This window comes from Ictidomys tridecemlineatus, chromosome 5, assembly GCF_052094955.1.
Source record: "Ictidomys tridecemlineatus isolate mIctTri1 chromosome 5, mIctTri1.hap1, whole genome shotgun sequence".
Taxonomy (NCBI): domain Eukaryota; kingdom Metazoa; phylum Chordata; class Mammalia; order Rodentia; family Sciuridae; genus Ictidomys; species Ictidomys tridecemlineatus.
The window spans coordinates 179748423-179772134 of NC_135481.1; the positions used below are offsets into that span (position 1 = coordinate 179748423).

Sequence of the window (23712 nt, forward strand, 5' to 3'; positions counted from 1 at the left end):
GTACTGAAGATTGAACCCCGTGCCTCATACATGGTAGGAGAGCACTCTACTACTGAGCTACAACCCCAGCTGCCCCCCACCCCTTTTTAAATATTTGTCAATGGACCTTTTATTTTTATTTATTTGTATGTGATGCTGAGAATCGAACCCACTACCTCACACATGCTAGGCAAGCGCTCTAACACTGAGCCACAACCCTAGTCCCCCGATCCCTACCTTTCCTTTATTTTAATCTAGCTTCTACAGATGAGAGAAAACAGTCTAACTTTGAGTGTCTGAGTTTGGTTTATTTTATTTAGCATGATATTCTCCATTTCCATCCATTTATCAGCAAATGCCATAATTTTATTCTTTTTTTTCTGAGTAAAACTCCATTGTATATATCAACACAATTTCTTAATCCGTTCATTTGCTGTCGGGCAGCTGGCTACTGTGAATTGTACTGCTATAAACATTGAGGTGGCTGTATTGCTGTAGCATGCTGGTTTTAGATCTTCTGGGAAAACAAAAAGTGGGATACATGGTTCCATCCCTAGTTTTCTGAGGAATCTCCATACTGCTTTCCAAAGTGGTTGTACTAGTCTGCAGTCGTCCCATCAACAATGTACAAAGTGCACCTTTTCTCCACAACCTTGCCGGCACTTATTGCCATTCATATTTTAAGGAAGTTTTTAATGGTTAAGTGAGATATGACTGAACCTTGCACAACATCCTCACTGTCCTATCACCTCAATATCTAACCCATCAGCAAATCCTATGAAGTGTATCCCAAGAATATTTCCATTTATTACTGTCCATTTCAGGCTATCCTCCAACAGCATTTAGTACCAAGCTATCATTATCTCTTGGCAGAACTACTGTTACAGTCCAAACTATTACAGCAAGAGTAATTGTTTGAAACATTTTTTAAACAGCTTAATGATGTATATACAATTCACATATCAGGGTGATTACTTTAAAACAGTAAATTGTATATCACTCCTCTGATTAAAATCCTTCAGTTTCTTTGCTTTACACTTAAGAATAAAATTACAAATCCTTACCTGATCTGTTAGACCTATATAATCTGGCCTTTATCTATTTCTGGAATTTCACTGAGTCTTTCTTCCACTTGCTCTTATAACTCTTCTTCTTGTCTGGAATCCTCTTGCTCTGGCACACCATCTAGAGAGCTCCTTTTTACTTCTTGGGTTTCAGCTTACATGATTTTTCTTAGACAGGCATTCCCTAACTGGCCTTGTTTATGAGGATCCTACCCTTCTCTTTATCACAATACCTCCACTGGCTTCTATTTGTTGTTGTTTAGGTGCTAGGGATTAAACCCAGGCAGGGCCTTGGGACAGGGTAAGCAAGTGCTCTACCACTGAGCTATAAAAGCTCTATTCATTCCACTTTTATGACACTTTATTAGAATTATCTATTTACATGTTAACTACCCCCTCCACAACTAATCTCCATGAAGATAGGGGATATTCTGTTTGCTCATCATTGTATTAGTTGAAATAGAAACAAAGTAGAAAGTAAAGACATACAAAAAGAATGTGAAGGGGCTAGGTGTATTGCTCAATGTAGAGCACTTGTCTAACATGCATGAGGCCCTGGGTTCCATCCTTGGCACAAAATGAATGAATAAATGGATAAATGAACAGATAAATAAATAAATAGTTAAAGGCTGTATGATGAACCTACCTTAAGTGGGTAAGAACAGGAAGCAGCATTTCAGCCAGCTCATCCATTGTGGGATACTGGTACCTGAAATCCAGAAGGATAACTCCTGAATTAGAAAGCACCCACACAGTTCCCAGTTACTAGAAAAGCAAACATAATGCAGTAGTCTTAGAGAAACACATTTCAAAGGAGGTGAAGTGCCTGGAAATGACTGTAGCATATTGTATAATTCTCTATGACTGCCATGCTAAGAAAGAAGTAAAAGAATCCACATGTTTCTGGCACTAGAGGAAGCCACATGTAAACAACTGGCAATATAGCCGGGTGTGGTACCTCATGCCTGTAATCCCAGCAGCTTGGGAAACTGAGACAGGAGGACCACAAGTTCAAAGCCAGCGTCAGCAAAAGTGAGGTGCTAAGCAACTCAGTGATACTCTGTCTCTAAATAAATATAAAGTAGGGCTGGGGATGTGGCTCTGTGGCCAAGTGCCCCTGAGTGCAATCCCTGGTACCAAAGGGGGGAAAAAAAACTGGCAATATGGTCTTCTCTTCTGATATTATTTTCAAATTCCTAATAATCATTCAATGGGATCTAAGCTCAGTTAACTTCCAGCAGTAAGAGTCAATTCAGGAAGTAGCTCTGAATTTAAGTAGCCATAATGTGCTGCTTATATTCAGGTCATTAAATACAAAGGTAAACAAAACTTTTCTGGGTCTAGGCATATAGTTATAAATCTTAGGCTCCTCAGTTATGAGTGTTTGTTTCACTTAGGCATAGAATAACATTAACTGCTTTTCATGATATGAACCATCTGATCTTAAAATGGTCAGGCAAGTCCAGGAACAGACCCAGAGTAGGTCTCCAAGAAAATTAAGGAGCAAGATACAGAGATGAAAGAAATCTTAAGATAATTTCCAATATGAGATGGGATCTGCTCTTCTGCCTCTGCTTGAATACTCTAAGGGATGATATGTTCTAAAACCATTTGTGCACAAAACAAAAAAGAGGACTGGATCCAAACCACTGGGTGTCAACAAGATCACTAGCTGGTTTGCATTTGAGATACAAAAGTACTTGGAAACAGTCAATACAGATTCTAGAGCCAGATGGACTGGGTTCAAGTCCTAGCCATGCTAACTCATTTGTTATGCAACCTTAGCCAAGTTACTAATTTTTCTGGGCCCCAGTTTCCTCACCTGTAAAATGGGAATAAAAGTAAAACTATCCCAGAGGGTTGGGAGGATCAAGTGAGTTAATAAACATAAATTATCCAAAGCAGCGTGTGGAACACTGGGTTCTACACAAGTGCTAGTGATCAGTTGTTTGCAATGTCTACTTCATGGCAGTCACTGGCCAAAGGCAGTGCTGGAGATGCAGAGAGGGGAAGAATAAGCACTTCACAGTGTGTACTCCCACTCCCTTTCCCAAGGTCCTCCAACTGGGCACGCTGTCAGGGAACACTGTGACCCCACCATGCAAAGCAGGCACCTCCATCTGTCAAGGCAGCTCTAAGCTTAACTGGCTACATGGATATCCAATTTCTATCACTAGACAAGGAGCTAAGACTGGGCAAGTGCTCCCAGGGAAGCTCAGAGGGATCTGAGGTTGTACTTGGTTGGGGAGTTTTTCAGGGACAGACACAAAAATGACAAATTTAAAACAGATGAGGAAGGGGACAGATAAACAGTGATAAGTAGGTTTTTCAGACACTTATGCCTTATGATTATAGGTAAGCAGGTTCCTACCATGCAGAATTATTCCTGAACATGAGAAAACATGCAGTTTCCCTCAAGAGACTATAAATATAGTTCTTTTAGATCAATGTGAAAAAAACATGAAGACAGTGGGTTAGGAGTATAACCTTAGGCTGTCATAAAATCAATGGGAAAGAAGCATACATTCTGCTCCCACTAGAACTCAGTCATTTGCTTTTCTGAGTGTATGTCTTGCAAAAGGTCTTGCCTATGGCCTTACCCTGTTGGAAAAGAGGGTGCACCTTCCTGCTGGCCTGGGGCATCCACATGACAGACAGCAAAGTGCTGGGTGATCTCTTGCATATCTTCAAAGTTAAAGAACGTGTTGAAACAAGATTTATCTACGAGATAAAAATCCCTGTGAATAGTATCACATAGTATTCATTTCTCTCCAATTTTTCTCTCCTCAGTCAATGCTGATCAGTGTTCTTTTTCGTTTTCTTTTAATCACATTCCACTAAAGTGAGGTGTCTGAACAAACCATCTAATTCAAGCTGCCCTAAAGGGTGAACAGGAGACATCTCGATGCTTTGAGAACAAGTAATTCTGAAGCCCACACAATATCTACAAAAAGGAGATGTGGAGAGATGCTGGTTTCATGGTGTTGCACCCAATAATCTCATATTCACAGTGCTGTTGTTTTTCATGCACCTTATTCCCCTATCTGATAAAGAGACACTGACTATATCCCAAGAGCCTGGCTAAAGTGAGTATCTTGAGCTGCTTACATTTACCATATGGGAGGAGTTAGCTTCTTGCCAAAACTGCTAGGGTGCTAGGGGATGAGTGTTCTGCTGCTTTGATTTCTACCCTCTTAGTATAAAAGCTTAAATAATTTCTCATGCTGGTGGCTACAAAAGCCCTACCAGTGGAAGAAGAATGGAAAAAAGCCACATTTATATAGACTGTACCTGTGACTAGAGCTGAATCTTATATTACTGGTTGAATATTCCTTATCTAAAATGCTTGGGACTAGAAGTGTTTCAGATTTTAGAATATTTTCACATAAATGTAATAATCTTGGGAGTAGGACCCAAGTATAAACATGAAATTCATTTGTCCCTAATAACAAGCTATAGAAAGAACACATTTATTAATTTGCTGAAATGCCTACAACCAAGTTAAGTTCAAAGTCTAGATTTTCTAACCTGAAACATGAAAAACATCAAAGTACAGACTTAAAAAATAAATGTTCTTCTTTCATTGCACTCTCTTCAATCCTTAAGCAGCTAGGACACAAAAGCATATATAATTCCAGTATTCTCCAAAAAACATCCCTCTGTACACTTCACAGGAACCTGAACCTCCCATTGATGAATATAACAATACAAAGGGAAGGTTAAGACAGAGGGGAAAAAAATTTCTGCTCTATTAGAATATTTTTGTTTATACAATGATTAAGCATTATGATGAAGAGGAAAGGTATAAAATAAATACATACGGTTCAGCCCAATGTCATGATAGGTCAGGATGACTGGTCTGTTTCCCTTTGGTAAACCTCTTATAGTGACATGGACCATACCATGAGTTGTTTCTATGTCATGTTCCTATAACAAGAGAACATAAATATAAGGTCTCAGGAAAGGTAAAATGAACTTTCCAGTTTGCACACGTTTCACAATACCTGCTTCCCTGCCATTTCCTATTAGCTGGGGCAGGACACATTAATGAACTATAAGCATACCAGAAAGATACTGTATTATATATGGTATTTGTATTTTCTAATCCTCTAAACAGATAATCAAACAAATAAGTAGAATACATTTACATTTGCAATTGGTTATGGGAAAGAGATCAGCAAGTTGGACAAGGAGCCAAGTAAGACTTGGTGGAAGAAAAGTTAAGGAAACACTGATATGAAGTAACTGGTGGATTAAAAAGAGGCTTCAAAGCTTCTGAACACATGTTCAGCTACAGGTAACTTCAGTAGAGACCTATAGGTGTATCTACCTAGAATCTCTGTCCTTTCTTGGGTGCTATCCTTCTGTGTCCTCTGCATATTAAAGGAAGGTTCTTAGATGCCACATTTGTAGAACACAACCTTTGGCCATAATTTCTCCTCCCATAGAAATTTGTAATTAGGATTAAGAAATTTCATCCTCAGTTTGGTTCTTTTCTTGAAAAGATAAGTAAATGTGGGAGCTTTTAGGAGGCATTTCCACCATGCTAAATCCTGGTTCTTGCTTCTGTATGTGCTCTGCAATATTGAGGCATCCCTGGATTGCCTCTGGTTTAAGCCAGATTGGATGTTTCCTAGATCCCAGAGGATCCTAATCAAGGCAATGAGTAAAGTTTAAGATGTAGCCAGAGCAGAGCTCCAGAACTGAAATAAGCTGGAAAGGGAAGTAATCAGTGCTGCTGGGAAAGGACGCAGCACTAAGAATAATGGGATAGAGTAGAGCATGGTGGCTCACACCAGTAATCCCAACGACTGACTCATAAGGCTGAGGCAGGGGAATCACAGGTTTGAAGCCAGCCTCAGCAACTTATTGGGATTCTGCCTCAAAATAAAAAGGGCTAGGGATATAGAGCAGTGGTGGAGCAACCCTGGGTTCAATTTCCCATGCTGCTGGGATGGCGGGAGGGGAAGAATGATGAGATGGAAAAGAAAAAGACTACTGAAAAGTTAAGTCATATTTATTCTAGTCTTCTCCAACTTTTATTTCTCAAAAAAAATAAATAAATAAAATAATAATATCATGCCTAACCCCGTGAACTTCCACTGATAAAGTCTGCATCTATCTCAGAAAGTTTTATATTAGATAAGATTAACTTTATCAATAAGAATACCAACAAACGCAAATGGCTTCCAGCTTAATTTCCTATCTAATAATGAACCTCATCAGAGCTTTGGCTTCTTCTCTGATGTGGGAAATGGAAGACAATTTCAGGCTAAGTTGATATCAGGATATCTCAAATCACTGGCCTCAAGCTCAAATAGAAAATAACTCTATCAAATCAAGCCATGTGTGACTTAATATGTCTGTTACTCTGTTACTGATCCCTCCTATTCAAGGCTTGAGTAAGGGAAAAAATGAAGGACAGAATCATATACAGTGAACTGGCTAAGCAATAAAGCCTAGGGTTTGGATAGGAGGAATATAAAGACACAAATCCCTGTTTACTATATGAGTGTCTCTCTTACAGTAATGTTAGAGCTATTGAGGGAACCACTCCAGGTTTATTCATTACTTATTTACTAAACTCCTACTATATGAAAGAACCTGTACTGAACTCTGAGAATAAAACAGCAAACCAAAGATATGCGATTCCCGCTTCTACAAAGACTAGGAGGCAGGCAATGAATACACAAATCACCAATCCATAATAATGTCTTGTGATAAGTGCTATGAAAAAAATTTAGAAAATTAAGAAAGACATTAACTTCACTAAGCAGTCAGGAAAGTACAAATTAAATTCAATGAGATGTTGTCAAATACACATACATTCTACACAGAATGTAGAAAAATAACAACTCACATATACATATACATATTGGTAGGTATATACATATTGGTAGGTATGTACACTGGAACAATTACCATGGAGAACACATCTGGTAATTTCTAATGAAGTTAAGAAGTGCATCCCTATAGCAATTTTACCTTCAGGTATAAACTAAAGAAATTCTCAAACATGGTCACATACAAAAAGTCATATACAGAGATGTACTTCGCAATCTTGCTTATGTAAAAAAAAAAATTGGAAAAACAGGTGGGCATGGTGGTATATGCCTATAACCCCATACACTCTTTCTGGGAGGTGGAGGAAGAGGATTGCAATTTTGAGGTCAAGTTGTGCAATTTAGCAAGACCTTGGCTCAGAATAAAAAAAATATAAAGGGGGACTAGGTTTGTGCCTCAGCAATAGAACGCTCCCCTAGCAGCTGCAAGACACTGGGTTCGATCCTCAGCACCACACAAAAATAAATAAAAAAAGGTATTGTGTCCAACTGCAACTAAAAAAATTTAAAAAATTAGCAAAGGACTGAGGATGTAGCTGAGTAGTAGAGTGTCCCTGAATTCAATCCTCAGTGACATGGTTGGTGGAGAAGAAAACAGCCCACATATCCATCAACAGGGAAATTGATAAATGAATTATGATATATTTACATAATGAAGTATAAATAAAAATGAATGAACTAATAGTATAAGCATTAACACACAGAAAATCTTGAAAACACATGCCAAGTAAGAGCAAGAGGCAGAGGATATACCAGTTATGCATGTATTCTGAAACTATAGATTATATATGTTCACAGACATATATTTAAAGTATAAAATCTTGGAGAAAGAATGGACACTAACTTTAGGACTTCATTTCTTTCTGGAAGATGATGAATTCTGAAAGTGAACTCAAAACAACTTCTCCGTTTTGTTTCTGAAGGTTTATGCTCAAACCTTCAGTAGAGTCCTGCTTGAATATTTCAGATTGGCCTCAGCTGTGCTACTAACAATTGAGAGAAACACTAATTTATATTTTGGTTTTAAGCAGAGGGCCTCCCCAAGGCAAGGGAATTGGTGACAGTGTATCTCTGTGTGTGGAGTGAAAGGTGAGGTGCCAAAGAAGGCCAGGAAAAGGATGAGGAAAAAGGAGATAAAACAGGTGGGATAAAAGTGAACACTTTCAAAAAAATAGATGAGGGAATAGGGCAAGGTAACTACTTTTCATCATTCATAATTTGGATGAAATTCAGAGTTAAAACTAGCTCCTTAGAAAATCAACCTTCTAGGGAGATCTCAGTCCCTACCTCCACATAATATGGCTTCAAATTATTAAAAGACCCAAGTATCAAAGAGCCAAGAAGCTGGGTGTGGTGGCACACGCTTGTAATCCCAGCGGCTCCTAAGGCTGAGACAGGAGGATCATGAGTTCAAAGTCAGCCTCAGCAAAAGTGAGGCACTAAGCAACTCTCTCTATATATAAAAAATACAAAATAGGGCTGGGGATGTGGCTCAGTGGTAGAGTGCCCGAGTTTAATCCCTGGTGCCCCTGCCGCTGCACCCCCCACCAAAAAAAAAAAAAAAAGAGCCAAGAGTCCTAAGACCTGCTGTTGTTCTTTCTGGAGCAGTCCTTCATTGCTTCATTGCCAAAGTCTCATAATGCTCCTCTTCATTTTCAAAAGTATGGAAATTAAATGTTCTGAGCAGAATAAAGAATAAAGATAAGGAGGCACTCACCTCCCCGGGGATTTTTACACTCGTCCTTCTCAAACCTGTTCGCAAACAGCCTGTACAAGATGCCATCTGGAGATGAGGTGCAGAGACCTGGGCTATGAGGCTGATTCAATGGTCGGGCCACTGCAGGGAATGAGTTGTCGCCACCTTTCTGCTTTAGTCAACTATCATCTATCTTACAGGCTTGCTCTAGTTACATCATCCCCTGCCCCAGGATTCTAGAGTGTGACCCCACAATGAGCCTGTACTCAAAGGGCGTAGCCCAAGGTAGCACCTTGCAGGCTCTAGTTACCTTCTCCAAGGCTATGTGCTTTGTGAATATGATCCCTTTATTCCCCAGGCTAATAAACAACCTGAAATCATATAGGCCCATGACATCTCTCTCCTCACTGAAAGATGTAGTCTTTTTTTTTTCAGTTGTAGATGGACATAATACCTTTATTTTTTTATTTATTTTATGTGGTGCTGAGGATCAAACCCAGAGCCTCACATGTGGTAGGCAAGCACTCCAACCTTGAGCTACAATCTCAGCCCAGAAAAATGTAATCTTAATCAGTATCCTAAGAATTTAGGAGTTTAGAATTTGGGTGGATATTGCCATTATTTGAGAATATCTAACTTTTCACTTTTTCCTGAGTTCTCTTCCTTCAGCTAAATGTACTGTTATCAGCATGATACATTTTGACCCGTCATATACCTCAACACTTGGTTAAATGATGATCACTTCATGTCTGTTACAACTTCTTTTCCTGAGCCAGTCTGAAATAATTCAGATAAACTTGTAAGATTTTATCAGCATAAAGTTTTATTCTGTTTCCAATAAGTAGGATACAGTTTGAGTCTTAGGTATAGTTTTCATTATTTATTTTATTTATTTTTAAAGAGAGAGTGAGAGAGAGAGAGGGGGACAGAGAATTTTAACATTTATTTTTTCTTAGTTCTCGGTGGACACAACATCTTCGTTTATATGTGGTGCTGAGGATCGAACCCGGGCCACATGCACGCTAGGCGAGCGCGCTACCGCTTGAGCCACATCCCCAGCCCTAGTTTTCATTATTATATGATTTTTTTTTTTTTTAATGTTAGAGATCAAACCCTGGACCTCAATGAATTACACACTTGCCTGATATATCAATATGAAGGACTTTTTTGATACAATACCCCCACTTCTTTACTCCTGTATGCAGGTATAAAGTTCATCTGCACAATCTCTTTTAATCTCATGGTAAAATAATCTGCCAATTACTCAGCCTTCTGCCTATCAGTAGAACACATTTTCCTTTTTCAAGTTTTATAATTCATTCTCCCTGACTCTAGCCTCAACTTTTCTGCCCCTGACTTCTTACACCTTTCAGCCTAGTTCAATCAACACTTTTAGACATCTACTTTTACTTTACAACCACCTACAACTCTCAGGCTTCTCATATATCACACTCTTCATTTGAAAACCTCTTTTGTAATATGTCAATCTAAAATCTGCCTTTTTCTCCATTAAAACCAACTCCTAGTTGGGTATGCGGCTCAGTGATAGAGTATGCCTGGTATATGTAAAACCCTGTTTGATCCCCAACACCACAAAAACAAAAAGGATAAAAACAAAATAACTCCAAGCCCAGCACAGCAGTGCACTCCTGTAATGCTAACTACTTGGGTGCCTAAGACAAGAGAATTAAAAGTTTGAGGCCAGCCTCAGCAACTTATTGAGAATCCTGTTCCTCCTGTCTCAACTACCCAAGCTGCTAGGAATACAAGTATGTGCCACCCACCACACCCAGCCCTCAGGTGCCTTCAAAAGAAGGGATGCCAAGAGACCCTTTGTATTCTTGCCCCTCCCATACTCTCCTTAGGAGTTTTTACTTTCTGAATCTTAACCTCCTCTTTAATCAATTTCTGCTTGCTTATCTTGGTGTTTGCAGTGTTCATTCTTCAACTCCTTGGAACATGGACCCAAACCTGATTCCTACTGGTAACATCTATAGGTAGTAGGGTTATAAGCAACTTTTATTTTCATGCTTTTCTGAATTGTTAAAATTTGTGTTTGATTGTTCTCAAGTTTTTTTTTTTAAGCAATATATCACATTCACAGAGAAGCTACAGCATCAAGGACATACTTAAATGGACAGTGAACAGCCTGTTGATTCACTGTGTTATTCAGCAATAGGCTCTTCTTTCTCATCAATTCTAAGTATGTCACTTTGAGCCATTCTCCTTCCCTCACTACTCATGTCCATAGTATAACTGTTTTTTTTTTTTTTTAAATCAGAGGAGCTATATAACAACAAAACCACTAAGGACAATCAAAAAACCAAGAAAAAGGCATACTTTTAATTAAATTATTATTGAAAAAAATTGATGTAATTGATTAGTAAAGAAAAAAAAAAACAGAGGGAGAGACTGGGGATGTAGCTCAGACGTAGGTGCTTGCCTAGAATGCACAAGGCCTTGGATTCAATCCTCAGTACCAAACATACACACAGATACACTCACACAAAAACCAGAGGGAAAAAAGACAGTTTAAATTCAAGTTGTGAGCTTAGTGGTTAACTTCCTGTGATAATTTCCTGGGGCCATCATCAAAGATTCCTTAAAAATTTCCTTAGGCAAGACAAAGACACCAAGGAAGCCCTGGTTAGGATGGCTTCAGTTCACCCAATGACACAGCTGTGCTAGTGGACAACACCAATACCAGGGAAATGTTTTTCCATTTGGTGACAATGGTGGTTTTATATTTGTTCTGCTTTGTCTCCAAGAATGCCCAAGGATGTCTAGGAAACTCCAGGCAAACTGGGCCATTCTAAACTAGACTTCTCACATCACAGTTCCTATGTCCTTGTTGTTCTATCAGCCTGTTGCTAGACTCTGACCCAGCTGCCCCTTGTCTCCAGGACATCCCATAAGCCTTTAACAAGGAGATGGACAAGAACGGCGACAGAAGAACACTCATGAGCACCAGAAGGAGGAAAAGAGAACAGTCTTTGGCTTATTTCTTCTTCTTTTTGTACTGGGGTGCTTTGCCACTGAGTTACATCTAGTCCTTTTCATTATTTATTTTGAGAGAGGGTCTTGCTAAGTTGTTGAACCTGGCCTCAAACTTGCAATCCTCCTACCTCAGCCTCCTGAATTGGAATTACAGGCACCACCATGCCTGGCTTCTTCTTTATAACCTAAAGAATCTATACTAGTGACAAACAAGACAGTGACAAACACTTGCCATCATTTTATCTGAATAGAAGAACTGAACTAAAAGGTATAATTCACAGAAAGAATTTTTGTCAGGGTATTTTTAGTCCTTAATAGTCAACTCTATTTTACTTATAATTATGTGTGGAAAAAAATCTCAAAGGATATAATCAAAATATTATTACATTAACATTTTCTTATTTATTTTTGCAGTGAACATATATGATTTTTTAATATTTTTTATTTTTGGAGGAGAGATACTGAATTTAATGAAAAGCAATGCTTCCACACTTTCAGATAGGATTACACATATGTTATTTCTGGAGTACCTCATCCTGAATCTTATTATCATCCTCTCTCAAATGATCTCCTTATAGACAAATTCTATCAAATATCAAACACAATTGATTCAACCTAGGAATCAACCATAACTGAATAAAAACCAATAAACCCAAAAACTACCTAAACCCAAACCTAATTTTTTTTAGTAAAGAAGCCATTATCTATAAATAATCACCTAATAGCACTAGACTGATTATGTTATATATACAAAGTCTCAAGTAGTTACACCAAGGGTGTTTGGAACTGGGATTCTGAAATCTACAACAATATTATGAGTATGCCCCTTCCACAATGAATCTCATCTGTCCTACAAGGAAGCCTAGCTTTAAAGACAATTTAACTCTTAATAACATCTCAGCTAAGGACACACACAGGTGAGAAAGAAAGCTATTGGGTTCAGGAAGAATGATATTTTTCAATTCCAACCACTCAATGGCAAATTATGAACCCTGATTCTCAATTTCCTTACCTTGAAAACAAGGATAATAAAAACTACCTCACAGGGCTGGGGTTGTGGCTCAGTGGTAGAGCTCTTGCCTAGCATGCATGAGGCACTGGGTTCCATCCTCAGCACCAAATAAAAATAAAATAATAATACTGTATCCACCTAAAACTAAAAAACAAATATTAAAAAAAAGCCTACCTCATAATATTGCTTTAAGGACTGGAGAAACTATATGTTTAGCAGGTAATCCATAGTAGGTATCCAATAAATTATCTTGTTATAACTGGTTTGCCTATGCAATAGTTATCAGTTCTTCCTTTTGATGCTAATCATATAGAGGTTCTAAGGTACTTAACATAAAATACATACTTGAAAATACTATTTGCCTATGGGTATACAGGATGGGTAGAATACTAGAAGCAAGGAATTTGGTTTCTCAGAACCCTCATTACTACTTTTTCCTTTGAGTCTACTTCATGTCACTACTATGACGTCTATCCCAGAAGTGGGAAGGACAAGCTGCCTAGGCTTACAAGGTTCCCATTTCTATCAGGATCAGTTAACAGATAAAGCAGGTAAATTGAGAACTGCTGGTTCATTTTACTGATTTTCAAACTGGCAATAGATCTACAGGCAAAAGTAGACTAAGAAGAACTGTATCATAGGAAAATACTAACGAGTCAGGTTGAATTCTGCATTTTCAAACACAACCAAGAAAAATGTTCATTCTGTACTGATAAAAATTTGCCTTTTTCTTTTAGGAGAAGAATTTGCTGTTGAGAAGCCTCTCCTCCAAACTTGCCCATGCTCTACCTTCTCTACACCCAGGTGACAACATGCCATCTGCCAGCTGTGACAAATGAGATTTCCAATATCATTCGAGGAAAGGAGATCTTAATCACAAAGAGACAGCTCAATCCACTAACCTACAGTCATAACAAAGCTACCTGGCAGGCAATTTTTGAACATGATAGCAAATCATTTTAAATAAACTTGATCGAAATGACCAAAAGAACATTAAAGAGTCACGATTAGCTATGGGAAGAGATCCACTTCTACAAGACCACCACCACAGGAAGAGAGGCACTGCAGAGATCCTGTACAGAGCCTCTTTGTGCTTGTACAGTCCTTACCTGACAGTCAAAGTCCTGGAAGTTTCGTGTACCATTCTGTCAACAGAAGGCAGAAAACACAGTCAGTTTCCCCATGTGGTTCCCCAAATGTGCAGCAAATTCAGTTCACAGTGAAAGCAGTGCATGTGCAGTTTCCTGGTTGCCATCAACCTAAAATGGTTTTCACTGAAAGCTCAGAAGCAGGGTGGGTTACTGACTTGCGCTAGTACCAGCTATGTCTTCAGAAGTGAGATTATGCCTTGGTTGGATTACTGTGAAGATAAAGGGAAGCAGAATAGTTTCCCAGCAAAGCTTGGAACTTCATGCCTTCCTACTGAAGGAAGCAGTGAGAATTTGTGGGAAGAGAGTAAAAGATGGATCAACGTATGACAGCACACCGTCAACACACATGGGAAGTTACCTGGGAAGAAAGGCCTTAGATGCCAACCTTGAGAGGGATGAAGGAGAGCAAGAGCCAAGGTACCCAGGTCTAGGAATTAAAGAAAGGATTAGGAAGAGGACAAGGCCATGAACGGATCAGAAATGGAAGACTTAAAATCTAACAAAGAAGTAAAACAATGTCACTGAAGAAGGGAAAGAAAGAGAATAGGGCTCCTAACACCCTGGCATATCTATTGCATCTTATGAAACTGGAGATAGGAAGAAAAAAAAAAAGGACAGATCACTGAAACATATAAAAAGCAGAACTTAGACAAAAGATTCAAGGAAATTTCCCCAAATTTCTAAAAAGAGATTATATAATAGTAATATCTGATTGATAGTAATATCTGATTGAGGAAAAGAAATCAATGGTGATGACTCAGGCATTTCTGCAGCATTTCAGATGCTGGAGTTGCAAGAGTATGACATCAGAGTACCAAAAGGGTAACAAGTAATATATTAGGGAAGAAAAAAACCCTTTCACTTGATTTTTTTCATAAAGTATAATCCCCTGCCTGAGAAGCCTCTCATTATTTAGAAATCGTTTTATCATGACATGTTTATTCTGTCTTTACAACAGCTTCCAGAGGTATGGAACTGCTAATAAGTACCTTTCCAAGAGCTGGCCCTCCAAAGAATCTCTAGATATGTGATTCTGAGAGAATACTAAGTAGTCTCATCCTCTTTCAGAAGCTCCTCATAGAAGCAGTTCTTCCTGATCCTACACTGCTGGCAGGACAAAACAGAACACAGTGGGTACAAACAACTAAAGAATCTAACTGTCCTCCCCCGGAGAGGAACTCAAAGAACCAGCTGGGATGATCTAGAGCTCCACTATCCAATAAGGTAGCCACCAGCCACATGTACAATTTAAGTTTAAAATTAAAAGTTCGGTAGCCACCAGCCACATGTACAATTTAAGTTTAAAATTAAAAGTTCGGTTCCCCCTGCATTAGCCATCTGTGGAATTTTCATATAACTAGACAGCACAAATACAGAACTCTTGCATTACTGTGGAAACTTCTATTGAAATGAACTGATCTAGAGAACAAAAACTTCTAAAGGATTAAGGTTTTTCTTAGGGTAGCAGTAAGTCACTGTAGATCACCAATAACAGAAAGACTGTAAATGTCATTAAGAACAGGCAAAGCAGTGGTAGAGATGGCTAGTCTGAAGTATTATTCTTTTATTTTCTTTTTTGCATTACTGGGGATTGAACCCAGGGCTTCATGAATGCTAGACAGGTACTCTACCACTGAGCTAGATCCCGAGTCCCTAAAGCATTATTCTTGACACAAAACCAGACTCAGAGAAAGAAAGTCTGATGTAGTACAGATGGGGCTGGGTAGCACACTCCAAGGAATGATGTTATTGGTGAAAATAATCATAGTGTTCTACAGCTCCCATTAGTCCCATAAAATGTTTGAGAGCTTCTTCAGAGAACTCATTGTGTTTAATTTCCAGTTTAGACTACGAGAAACAGAAGGAAGGGCCCGCTCATGGACTATGGTAGATTGTTTCAGTATGATATAAATGACTACTAGGTGAGTTTTTGGTTCCTGATTCAACTCGTACCTTCCTCCAAATAAAGTACAAGGCCACTATAAATCAGGTGCCTGATGTAGATTTCTAAAATAAGCCAATATAAAAAAAGTAAACATTTTAAAAGATTTTTATTAAACATTTATTGAGGAATTTTTGTTAAGACTTTGGGTTAAGGGCTGGTGTTACAGCTCAGTGGTAGAGTGCCTGCCTAGCATGTGTGAGGCATTGGTTCAATTCTCAGCACCACATATAAATAAATTAAATAAAGGCCATCAATAACTAAAAAAAATATTAGAAAAAAGACTTTGGGTTAAGAACAAAACAAACAGGGGCTGGGGTTGTGGCTCAGAGTAAAAGCCCTTGCATAGAATATGTGAGGGCACTTAGTTCAATACTCAGCACCACATAAAAACTAAATAAAGATATTGTGTCCACCTACAACTAAAGAAATTTTTTTTTTTTTTTTTAAAAAAAACAAAACAACTTGCTGGGCCTAATGCTGGTGCCAGGATGATTGCAAGTTTGAAACCAGCCTCAGCAACTTAGGGACACCCTAAGCAATTCAGCAAGACCTTGTCTCAAAATAAAATATAAAAAGGGCTGAGAATGTGGCTCAGTGGTTAAATGCCCCAAGGTTCAATCCCCAGTACCCTAAAACAAAAAAATTTTACTGCATTCCAGTTTAAGTGAAAAAAAAAATAGTAGGGTACTAAATGGTCTTTATAATTTGACCTCAACTACATCAGATTGTGCATTAAAAGACTAGAAGAATCCAGGAGTGCTGGGGCAAGCCTAAAATCTCAGCAACTTGGGAGGCTGAAGCATGAAGAACTCAAGTTCAAGGCTAACCTAGGCAACATGAAATCCTGTCTCAAAACAAAACAATAAAGCTGGGCACACAGATACATGCCTGTAATCCCAGCAACTTCGGAGATTGAGGCCGGTGTATCACATGTTTGAGGCCAATTTGGCAATTTAGCAAAACCCTCAGCAATTTTGCAAGATTGTGTCTCAAATAAAAAAATAAAAAGGACTGGAGATGAAAATAAAAAGAAATAAGAATGGCTGGGGATGTGGCTCAGTGATTAAATGCTCCTGGGTTTAATCCCTGGGACAACACCCTCCCCACCAAAAAACAAAACAAAACAAAACAAAATAGCAGAATAATTTGGAGGAAAAACAACAACAAAAATATATGAAGAAAAAAGACTGATTATCACTGAAAATTGCACTCAAAGTAGAGGCCAGTTAAGGGGCACATTTTCTGGTGGAGCCTCAGTGCCAAATGCAGCTCAAGAAAGTAAATTAAGAGCTGGGATGGAAGGCGGGCTCAGTGGTAGAGCGCTTGCCTCTCTCCCTGTGAGACCTTGGGTTTGATCTTCAGCACCACATAAAAATAAATAAACAAAATAAAGATATTGAAAAAAAAAAGAGCTGGGATCATAACTCAGTGGTACTTTATCTCAGCATCTCAAAAATAAAAAATGCAAAGTAAAAGCAGGTAATTTTCTCAATTACAAGCCTAGAAAGTAAGCAAATGGCAACTAAGACCCAGGTGCACCGCTATAATTCCAGGGACTTGGGAGACCAAGGCAGAGGATTGCAGATTCAAGGCCAGCCTCAGCAACTGAGTAGGCCCTAGGTAACTTATTGAGACCTTGTCTCAAAATAAAATAAAAAGGGCTGGGGTGTGGCTCCGTGGCAGTGCACTCATATAATAAGCACAGAACCTTGTTACCCAGCATCCCACACACACGCACAGCATACTGGGCTAATATTATACGTCACTAACCCCTGCATTAAAATTTCCTTGAGCACCTTGCTAGATCATGGCTAAGGCTTAGGCTCTTACCACAGTCTCCTTCTGCCTCTTGAAACGGGTTTTGAGAATCATATGGTCTTGTCACAGAGGCATTTCTACTTGCTGAGCAAGTAACTTTTGCTCCAGTCCCATCTAGGTCATTTCAGACAACAGATATGACAGTTACCCCTTAGCGCATTAAGGGATTCCCGCTCTGTAATCCATACCAAATATAGCACCTCAGGAATATTCTATGATGAAAATGTTGATAAATCTGTTTTTCACTGCAGATACTACTTTTTATTTTTTGGTGGCGCTGGGGATTGAGCCCAGGGCCTCATGCATGCTAGGCAAATACTTTGCTACTAAGCTATATGTTTAGCCTCCACTCCTCCTCCTCCTTCTCTTTTTAAAAAAAGTGACCATGGTACAAATCTTTCTTCTGTCTCTACTGCCCAGGAGGTTTCAAAAATATTGATCTCAGGGTCCCCCTTCTTTTGATTCTAATATCCTCCTCCTGCAGTAGGATTTACCTTACTTTCTACTGTAATAACCAAAATAGAGTAAATGAGTTGTTTCCATTCTTTCTAGTAGGTATTTATTCCCCTTCCTGATACTTTCTTCACTTCTTCAGAAGACAACTAGGACTTCCTATTTGTTTTTTCATGCCTGACATTTGGCTTTCACCAGGCTCCACAGTATCTACACTAACAGGAGGCAGGAGAAGGCAGGGAAAATGAAGCATGGTCAGCTCTTTTGCTTGTTACAGATCTGCTGGGTGAGGCCTGAACAGCCTGCAACTAAAGGAAGTATGAAAGATGTAGGTTCTAGTTCCAGCTTCACCACCTTAACAGACACTAGCTTTGGACAAATCAAATAACCTCTAGGAGCCTCATTTGTAAAATGGAATTAAAAATGCTTCAATACTTACTTTCTAAGAGGTTATGGCATTAATAGATGTAGAAAAATACTCTGAAAATAGTTAAATGCTATTTTTAAAAATTCATTTCACACATCTGAGCCATTTCTGCATACCAAAAAATGTAAGTACTGGTAGTTGCTTCTTTTTATCACTGAAACCAAAACAAGCATGGCAAAAATCACCCACTTCTTGACAATTCTGAGCTATAGACAAAATTACAGGCATACTAAAATAAAATGGGAAAAATACCAACAGATGACAAGAGACAAGTTAACATAATCCTCACTTAAAGCTATTTTGAGAATGCTTCCTTAGTCATCTCAGGACAAATTTCTCCATAATAGGTTGGGTCTAGATTTCCTTTAGCTCCCTGAGTCTGTAAGAATATAGCAATGTCTTTGGCTAAGAGTATTTATAAGGACAATGGACAGAAAGAAATAATACACATTTCTAGGCTTCTCCTTAAAGAGGGCAAAGCACAAAAGTGATGCCCAAATACGTCCAGGATCAGCATAGTGGGAAGGGCTCAGGTTTCAGAAGAGAAAAGATGGTTTCAGTCCCAGCTCCCCACTTCCTGGCCAGGCAAGGTAGCCTTTCAGTTAGATTTTTCATCTGCTAAGTGAATAATACTGTCTACTTCAAAGGGATACTCTAAGAATTAAGCGAGAGAATGTATATAAAGCACCTAACACATGAAAAGTGCTTAATTAATAAATGAATAATGGCAGGTTAGGCAAAAAACACAAAAAAAACGCCACCAGAAAAGAAACAAAACAAAAACAACAACAAAAAACCGTTAAGGTATCTACTCCTATTCAATCTGGAGATTTTTCTCCTACACCAGTGGTTCTCAAGCAGATTTTTTACTCCTTACAGGACATTTTGACAATAACTGCAGACGTTTTTGGTTGTCACCATTAGGAGTGCGATTGGCATCTAGTGGGGAGGTCAAAGATACTGCTAAACATCCTCTACTGAAAAGCACAGTTCGTGGCTTTTGGTAGAAAGTAAGGAAAATCCAGGCTGGGCATGGTGGCACATGCCTGTAATCAGAGACTCAGGAGGCTGAAGCAGGAGAATCATGCATTTGAGGTCAGCCTCAGCAATTTAGCAAGACCTTCAGCAGCTGAGTAAGACTGTGGCTCAAAATTAAAAACAAAAAGGGACTGAGGGGCTGGGGATACTGCTCGGTTGGTAGAGTGCTTGCCTCATATACACAAGGTCCTGGGTTCAATCCCGAGGAACGAACACGAACACACACACACACACACACACACACACACACACACACGGACTAAAGATATAGTTCAGCGGTAAAACACCTCTAGGTTCAATCCCCAACCCCAACCCCCAACCAAAAAAACAAGTAAGGTAAACCTTACTGTAATTTCAGGTTTCCTTTCCTACTAATGACTGAATATTTAATCAGTGGGGAAGGAGGAGGATGTTAGAATGGGAAGACAGAACCTTGGGATCAACATTTTTGTTACTCTATTACTTATCATCTGATCCAAAACAACGGAGTCAAGACTGAGAAATCCTGTTACATAGTCAAATGGACAAGAGGCATTTTCCTCATTATACTTTTTATGACATATGCAAAAACACCCACTTGCTGGGCAAAGACAGCAGCATTCATGAGGCAGGCTCGAGGCTAATGGGGGTGGGATTCTTTGTTTGGGCCTTCCAAAGGGGCCTCCTGTCTATCTACCTGCTTAGCAGGAGCAGGGGAGTTCTCATGAATAGTATTGGGACAGGAGAGAGGGGGCAAGATGGAATGTGGGAAGTGGGTAGAAACAATACAAGGATATAGAAAGGAGCTAAAAGATGTTAGAAATGAAACATTGCTTGGTTTCTATCTACTTTGGGCTGCCATAACAAAATCCCATATACTGGAAGGCTTAACATATCATAAACTGATTTTCTTGAAAATTCAAGAGTAAGGTTCAAGCAAGGTTCTGTTTTCAATGAGGGCTTTTCCTGGTTTACAAACAGCTGCCTTCTCACAGTATCCTCATATAGCAGGGGTTTAAAGGCCACCAAAGCTATCAGATTAGGACTTTATTTAATGTTAATCACTTCTAAAAGGCACTATCTCCAATAGTTACATGGAGAAGGAGCTGGGGCTTCAACACATAAATTTTGGGGGAACACAATTCAGTCACAGAATCAAGCAAACATCAGAGGAGGATCAGACATTGATTCAGTGCTTTTCTATAGGTACATCCACTGACCTTTTCCTTTTCCAGTTATGTTCTCTATAAGATATTCAAGCAATTTCTGCAATTTTTTCATTTAGGTGCCTCCTTCAGTGTCCTGTAGATTTCCAGGATCAGTGCTGTCCCCTTGTTTTGTGTCCCAGTCCTCAAGTATCTGAGATCCATCAGGTCATGGGGTTTTCAATATTGGCTAATCCGAGTAACTTTAGAACCAGTTCTTAATCTCAAGAGATTTTTGTTTGTTTGTTTTATATTTGGTACTGGGTATTGAACCCAGGGGCATTCTACCACTGAGGCACATCCACAACCCCTTTTATTTTTTGTTTTGAGACAGGGTCTCACTAAGTTGACCAGGATGACCTCAAACTTGTGATCCTCCTGAGTAGGAATACAGGCATGCACTATACCTGGTTATCTCTCTTTTTTTTTTTTTCTTTTTTTAAAGAGAGAAAGAGAGTGCGAGAGAGAGAGAATTTTAATATTTATTTTTTAGTATTTGGCAGACACAACATTTTTATTTGTATGTGGTGCTGAGGATCAAACCCGGGCCACACGCATGCCAGGCGAGCGCGCTACCGCTTGAGCCACAACCCCAGCCCCCTGGTTATCTCTTGAGAGCTTTTTAAAAAAGCTCAACCAACAGGGCATGGTAATGCACATCTGTAGTCCTACCTACTTAGGAGGCTAAGGCAGAAGGATCACACGTTTGAGGTCAGCTTTAGCAACTCAGTAAGACGCTATCACAAAATAAAAAGAAGTAAAAAGGGCTGGGAATGTGGTTCAGTGCTAGAGAGCCCCTGGATTCAATCCCCAGAGCTTGGGGCAGGGGGAGTAAAAAAGCTCAACCACACCCCACACCCAATCACACCAATCAATCAGGTATCAGTAAGAAGTGAGGACTCAGGAGTCAGTAATTTTTACATCTCCCCAGATAATTCTAATAAGAAGCTGAAGTTGAGAACCACTGACCTTAGAGGAGGTATGTGTAATCCCCTGCTATTCCCTATTCTGATTTAGTTGATATGGACTGGGACCGAAGAACCCAGGAATCTGTATTTTTAAACAAATCCTCAGCTGATTCTGATGACTAATCAGGCTTAGGATAGGTTACTACCTTCCTGAATCTAAACTGCTTATTCTCACCTGCTTTATAAATATTCAGGTCTGTGGCTATGGCTACACAGAAGCTTTACAGATGCAGATTTTATTTCTTTCCTCCAGGGATATTAGAAAGGAGTTAAAAGATGTTAGAAATGAAACATCGCTTGGATTCTATCTACTTTGGGCTGCCATACAAAATCCCATATACTGGAAGGCTTAACACATCATAAACTGATTTTCTTGAAAATTTAAGAGTAAGGTTCAAGCAAGGTTCTGTTTTCAATGAGGGCTTTTCCTGGTTTACAAACAGCTGCCTTCTCACAGTATCCTCATATAGCAGGGGTATATAATTCATATAATTCAGGCACATTGCTTTGGGGACAGCCCTTCACATACACAAAAATATGGTACTTCAAAGAGAGTTTTCTGGAAACAGGAGGGGAATTGGTAGGAGAAGCCAAGGGGGGTTAAAAAATATGCACCTTGCCAAAGGAGAGAGCAAGAAGTTTGGTAAAAGATAAAGGAAAAGGTGGAAGCAGGGACAGAAGAGGTCACAAGGATGAAAGAGGGGCTAGCAGGATTCAATAAAAAATTAGTAAATACATAATAAGTCAGGAGCCCTGAGAGTTTTGAAAGGCTTTGGTCTCAGCAGAAGAAGATAATAAGCAACAGCATCTTCTGGTGGCCCCACACACTTACCCATCTTATTCTCCATCAATTTTTTTCCTCAAAAGGATGACAAGAAAACATTCACACCATGCTATAAGAGTATCTTAATAGGAGACAATGACAATAGCCAAAAGAATAGGGTGGAAAAGAAAGAATTTCCAATACACTTTCTGAACAAGAGGGACCAGCCTGTCTGAACTTTTTGGTACCTCATATCACAGCATTCCACTTGTTGGGTCCAATGGCTGTCAACTCTGCTGGTCATGATGAAGTTCTCTAACACTAACGTAAAAATGAGGTACATTATTAACATCTATGCATCCTTGATGAAAACTGTGATTTTGACAGAAAGGTCACATCACAGACTTGACAAACTTCAGGAAGAGGACTGCAGCCTGTGTATATCACCAGCCATGCATGCATAATGTTCCTTATAGAAATTGAAAGTCACGGCACTTGGACTCTAAGTCAAACACCACCCGCATGTTTCCTACTTCACTGTATTATTTTTCTCTTGACATCTCTATTTGTAAAATAGGAAAATCTCAAAGATAACTTGATTGAATTTGACCCATGGACACAAAAATAAGGAAGAAAAGGGAAAGACATTAAAGAGCAGGTTAAGAAATATACTTTAAGAAGCATTCCCTCCAATAAAAGTCAAGTTTAATGTTTAAGTTAGTTACTACTCAGACAGAAAATGAACCAACAGGAGAATAAAAGTCTTATATGTGTTTTAATGAGAACAGAGTTATCTTTACCTTATCATTTAGAAGTGGCTTGATCTCTGTGAGTTGAACATCCTGAAGTTCATCCATGAGGACAGATGAGAGAGAGGCGTCTCAAGAATAAGTCAGTAACCCTGAAACAAGGGAGAAACAAAAAAGGTTTAAGCCAGGAGCTAGAAACACAATGGCCATCCTATAGCATTCATTCAAATATTAGAGCTTACTCTGCATATATCACACATTGCTCAAGGTGCTAAAGACACAGGGAAGGCAGATAAGACTGTGCAATCTCCTGACTCTTGCTTCCTAGTAGTCACACCCTTGTATAATCCCTTCCATTGAGTGTGGGTGGAATCTATGTCTTGCTTTTAACCAACCAAATATGGGAAAGTGATGGGAATGTACATGAGTACCTGTACATGGCTACATAATTTTTAAAAAATATTTATGTTTTAGTTGTAGTTGGACACAACACCTTCATTCTATCTACTTCTATGTGGTGCAGGGCCTCCCATGCACTAGCGAGTGCTCTACCGCTGAGCCTCAACCCCAGCCCGTTACATAATATTTTAACATGTGTTTTGCTGAGAGACACTTGTCCTGCTAG

General features: G+C 39.1%; 1 protein-coding gene across 6 annotated transcripts in view; it reads right to left on the minus strand.

The window, feature by feature from the left end:
- The window catches only part of Ndrg3 (NDRG family member 3), a 162585-nt gene that overhangs the window by 19866 nt on the left and 119007 nt on the right, over positions 1-23712 (minus strand). For 3 of the 6 annotated variants that reach the window (XM_013360571.4, XM_005329865.5, XM_078051739.1), the window contains exons 2-6: positions 23139-23239; positions 13701-13736; positions 4865-4970; positions 3644-3764; positions 1690-1752 (exon numbers count right to left, since the gene is read on the minus strand). In XM_013360571.4, the coding sequence (XP_013216025.1) occupies positions 1690-1752; positions 3644-3764; positions 4865-4970; positions 13701-13736; positions 23139-23195 (383 nt within the window). In that variant the 5' untranslated portion in view covers positions 23196-23239. The remainder of the gene's footprint in view (positions 1-1689; positions 1753-3643; positions 3765-4864; positions 4971-13700; positions 13737-23138; positions 23240-23712) is intronic. The other 3 variants (XM_040274194.2, XM_040274195.2, XM_013360570.4) reach the window with 3 other exon arrangements.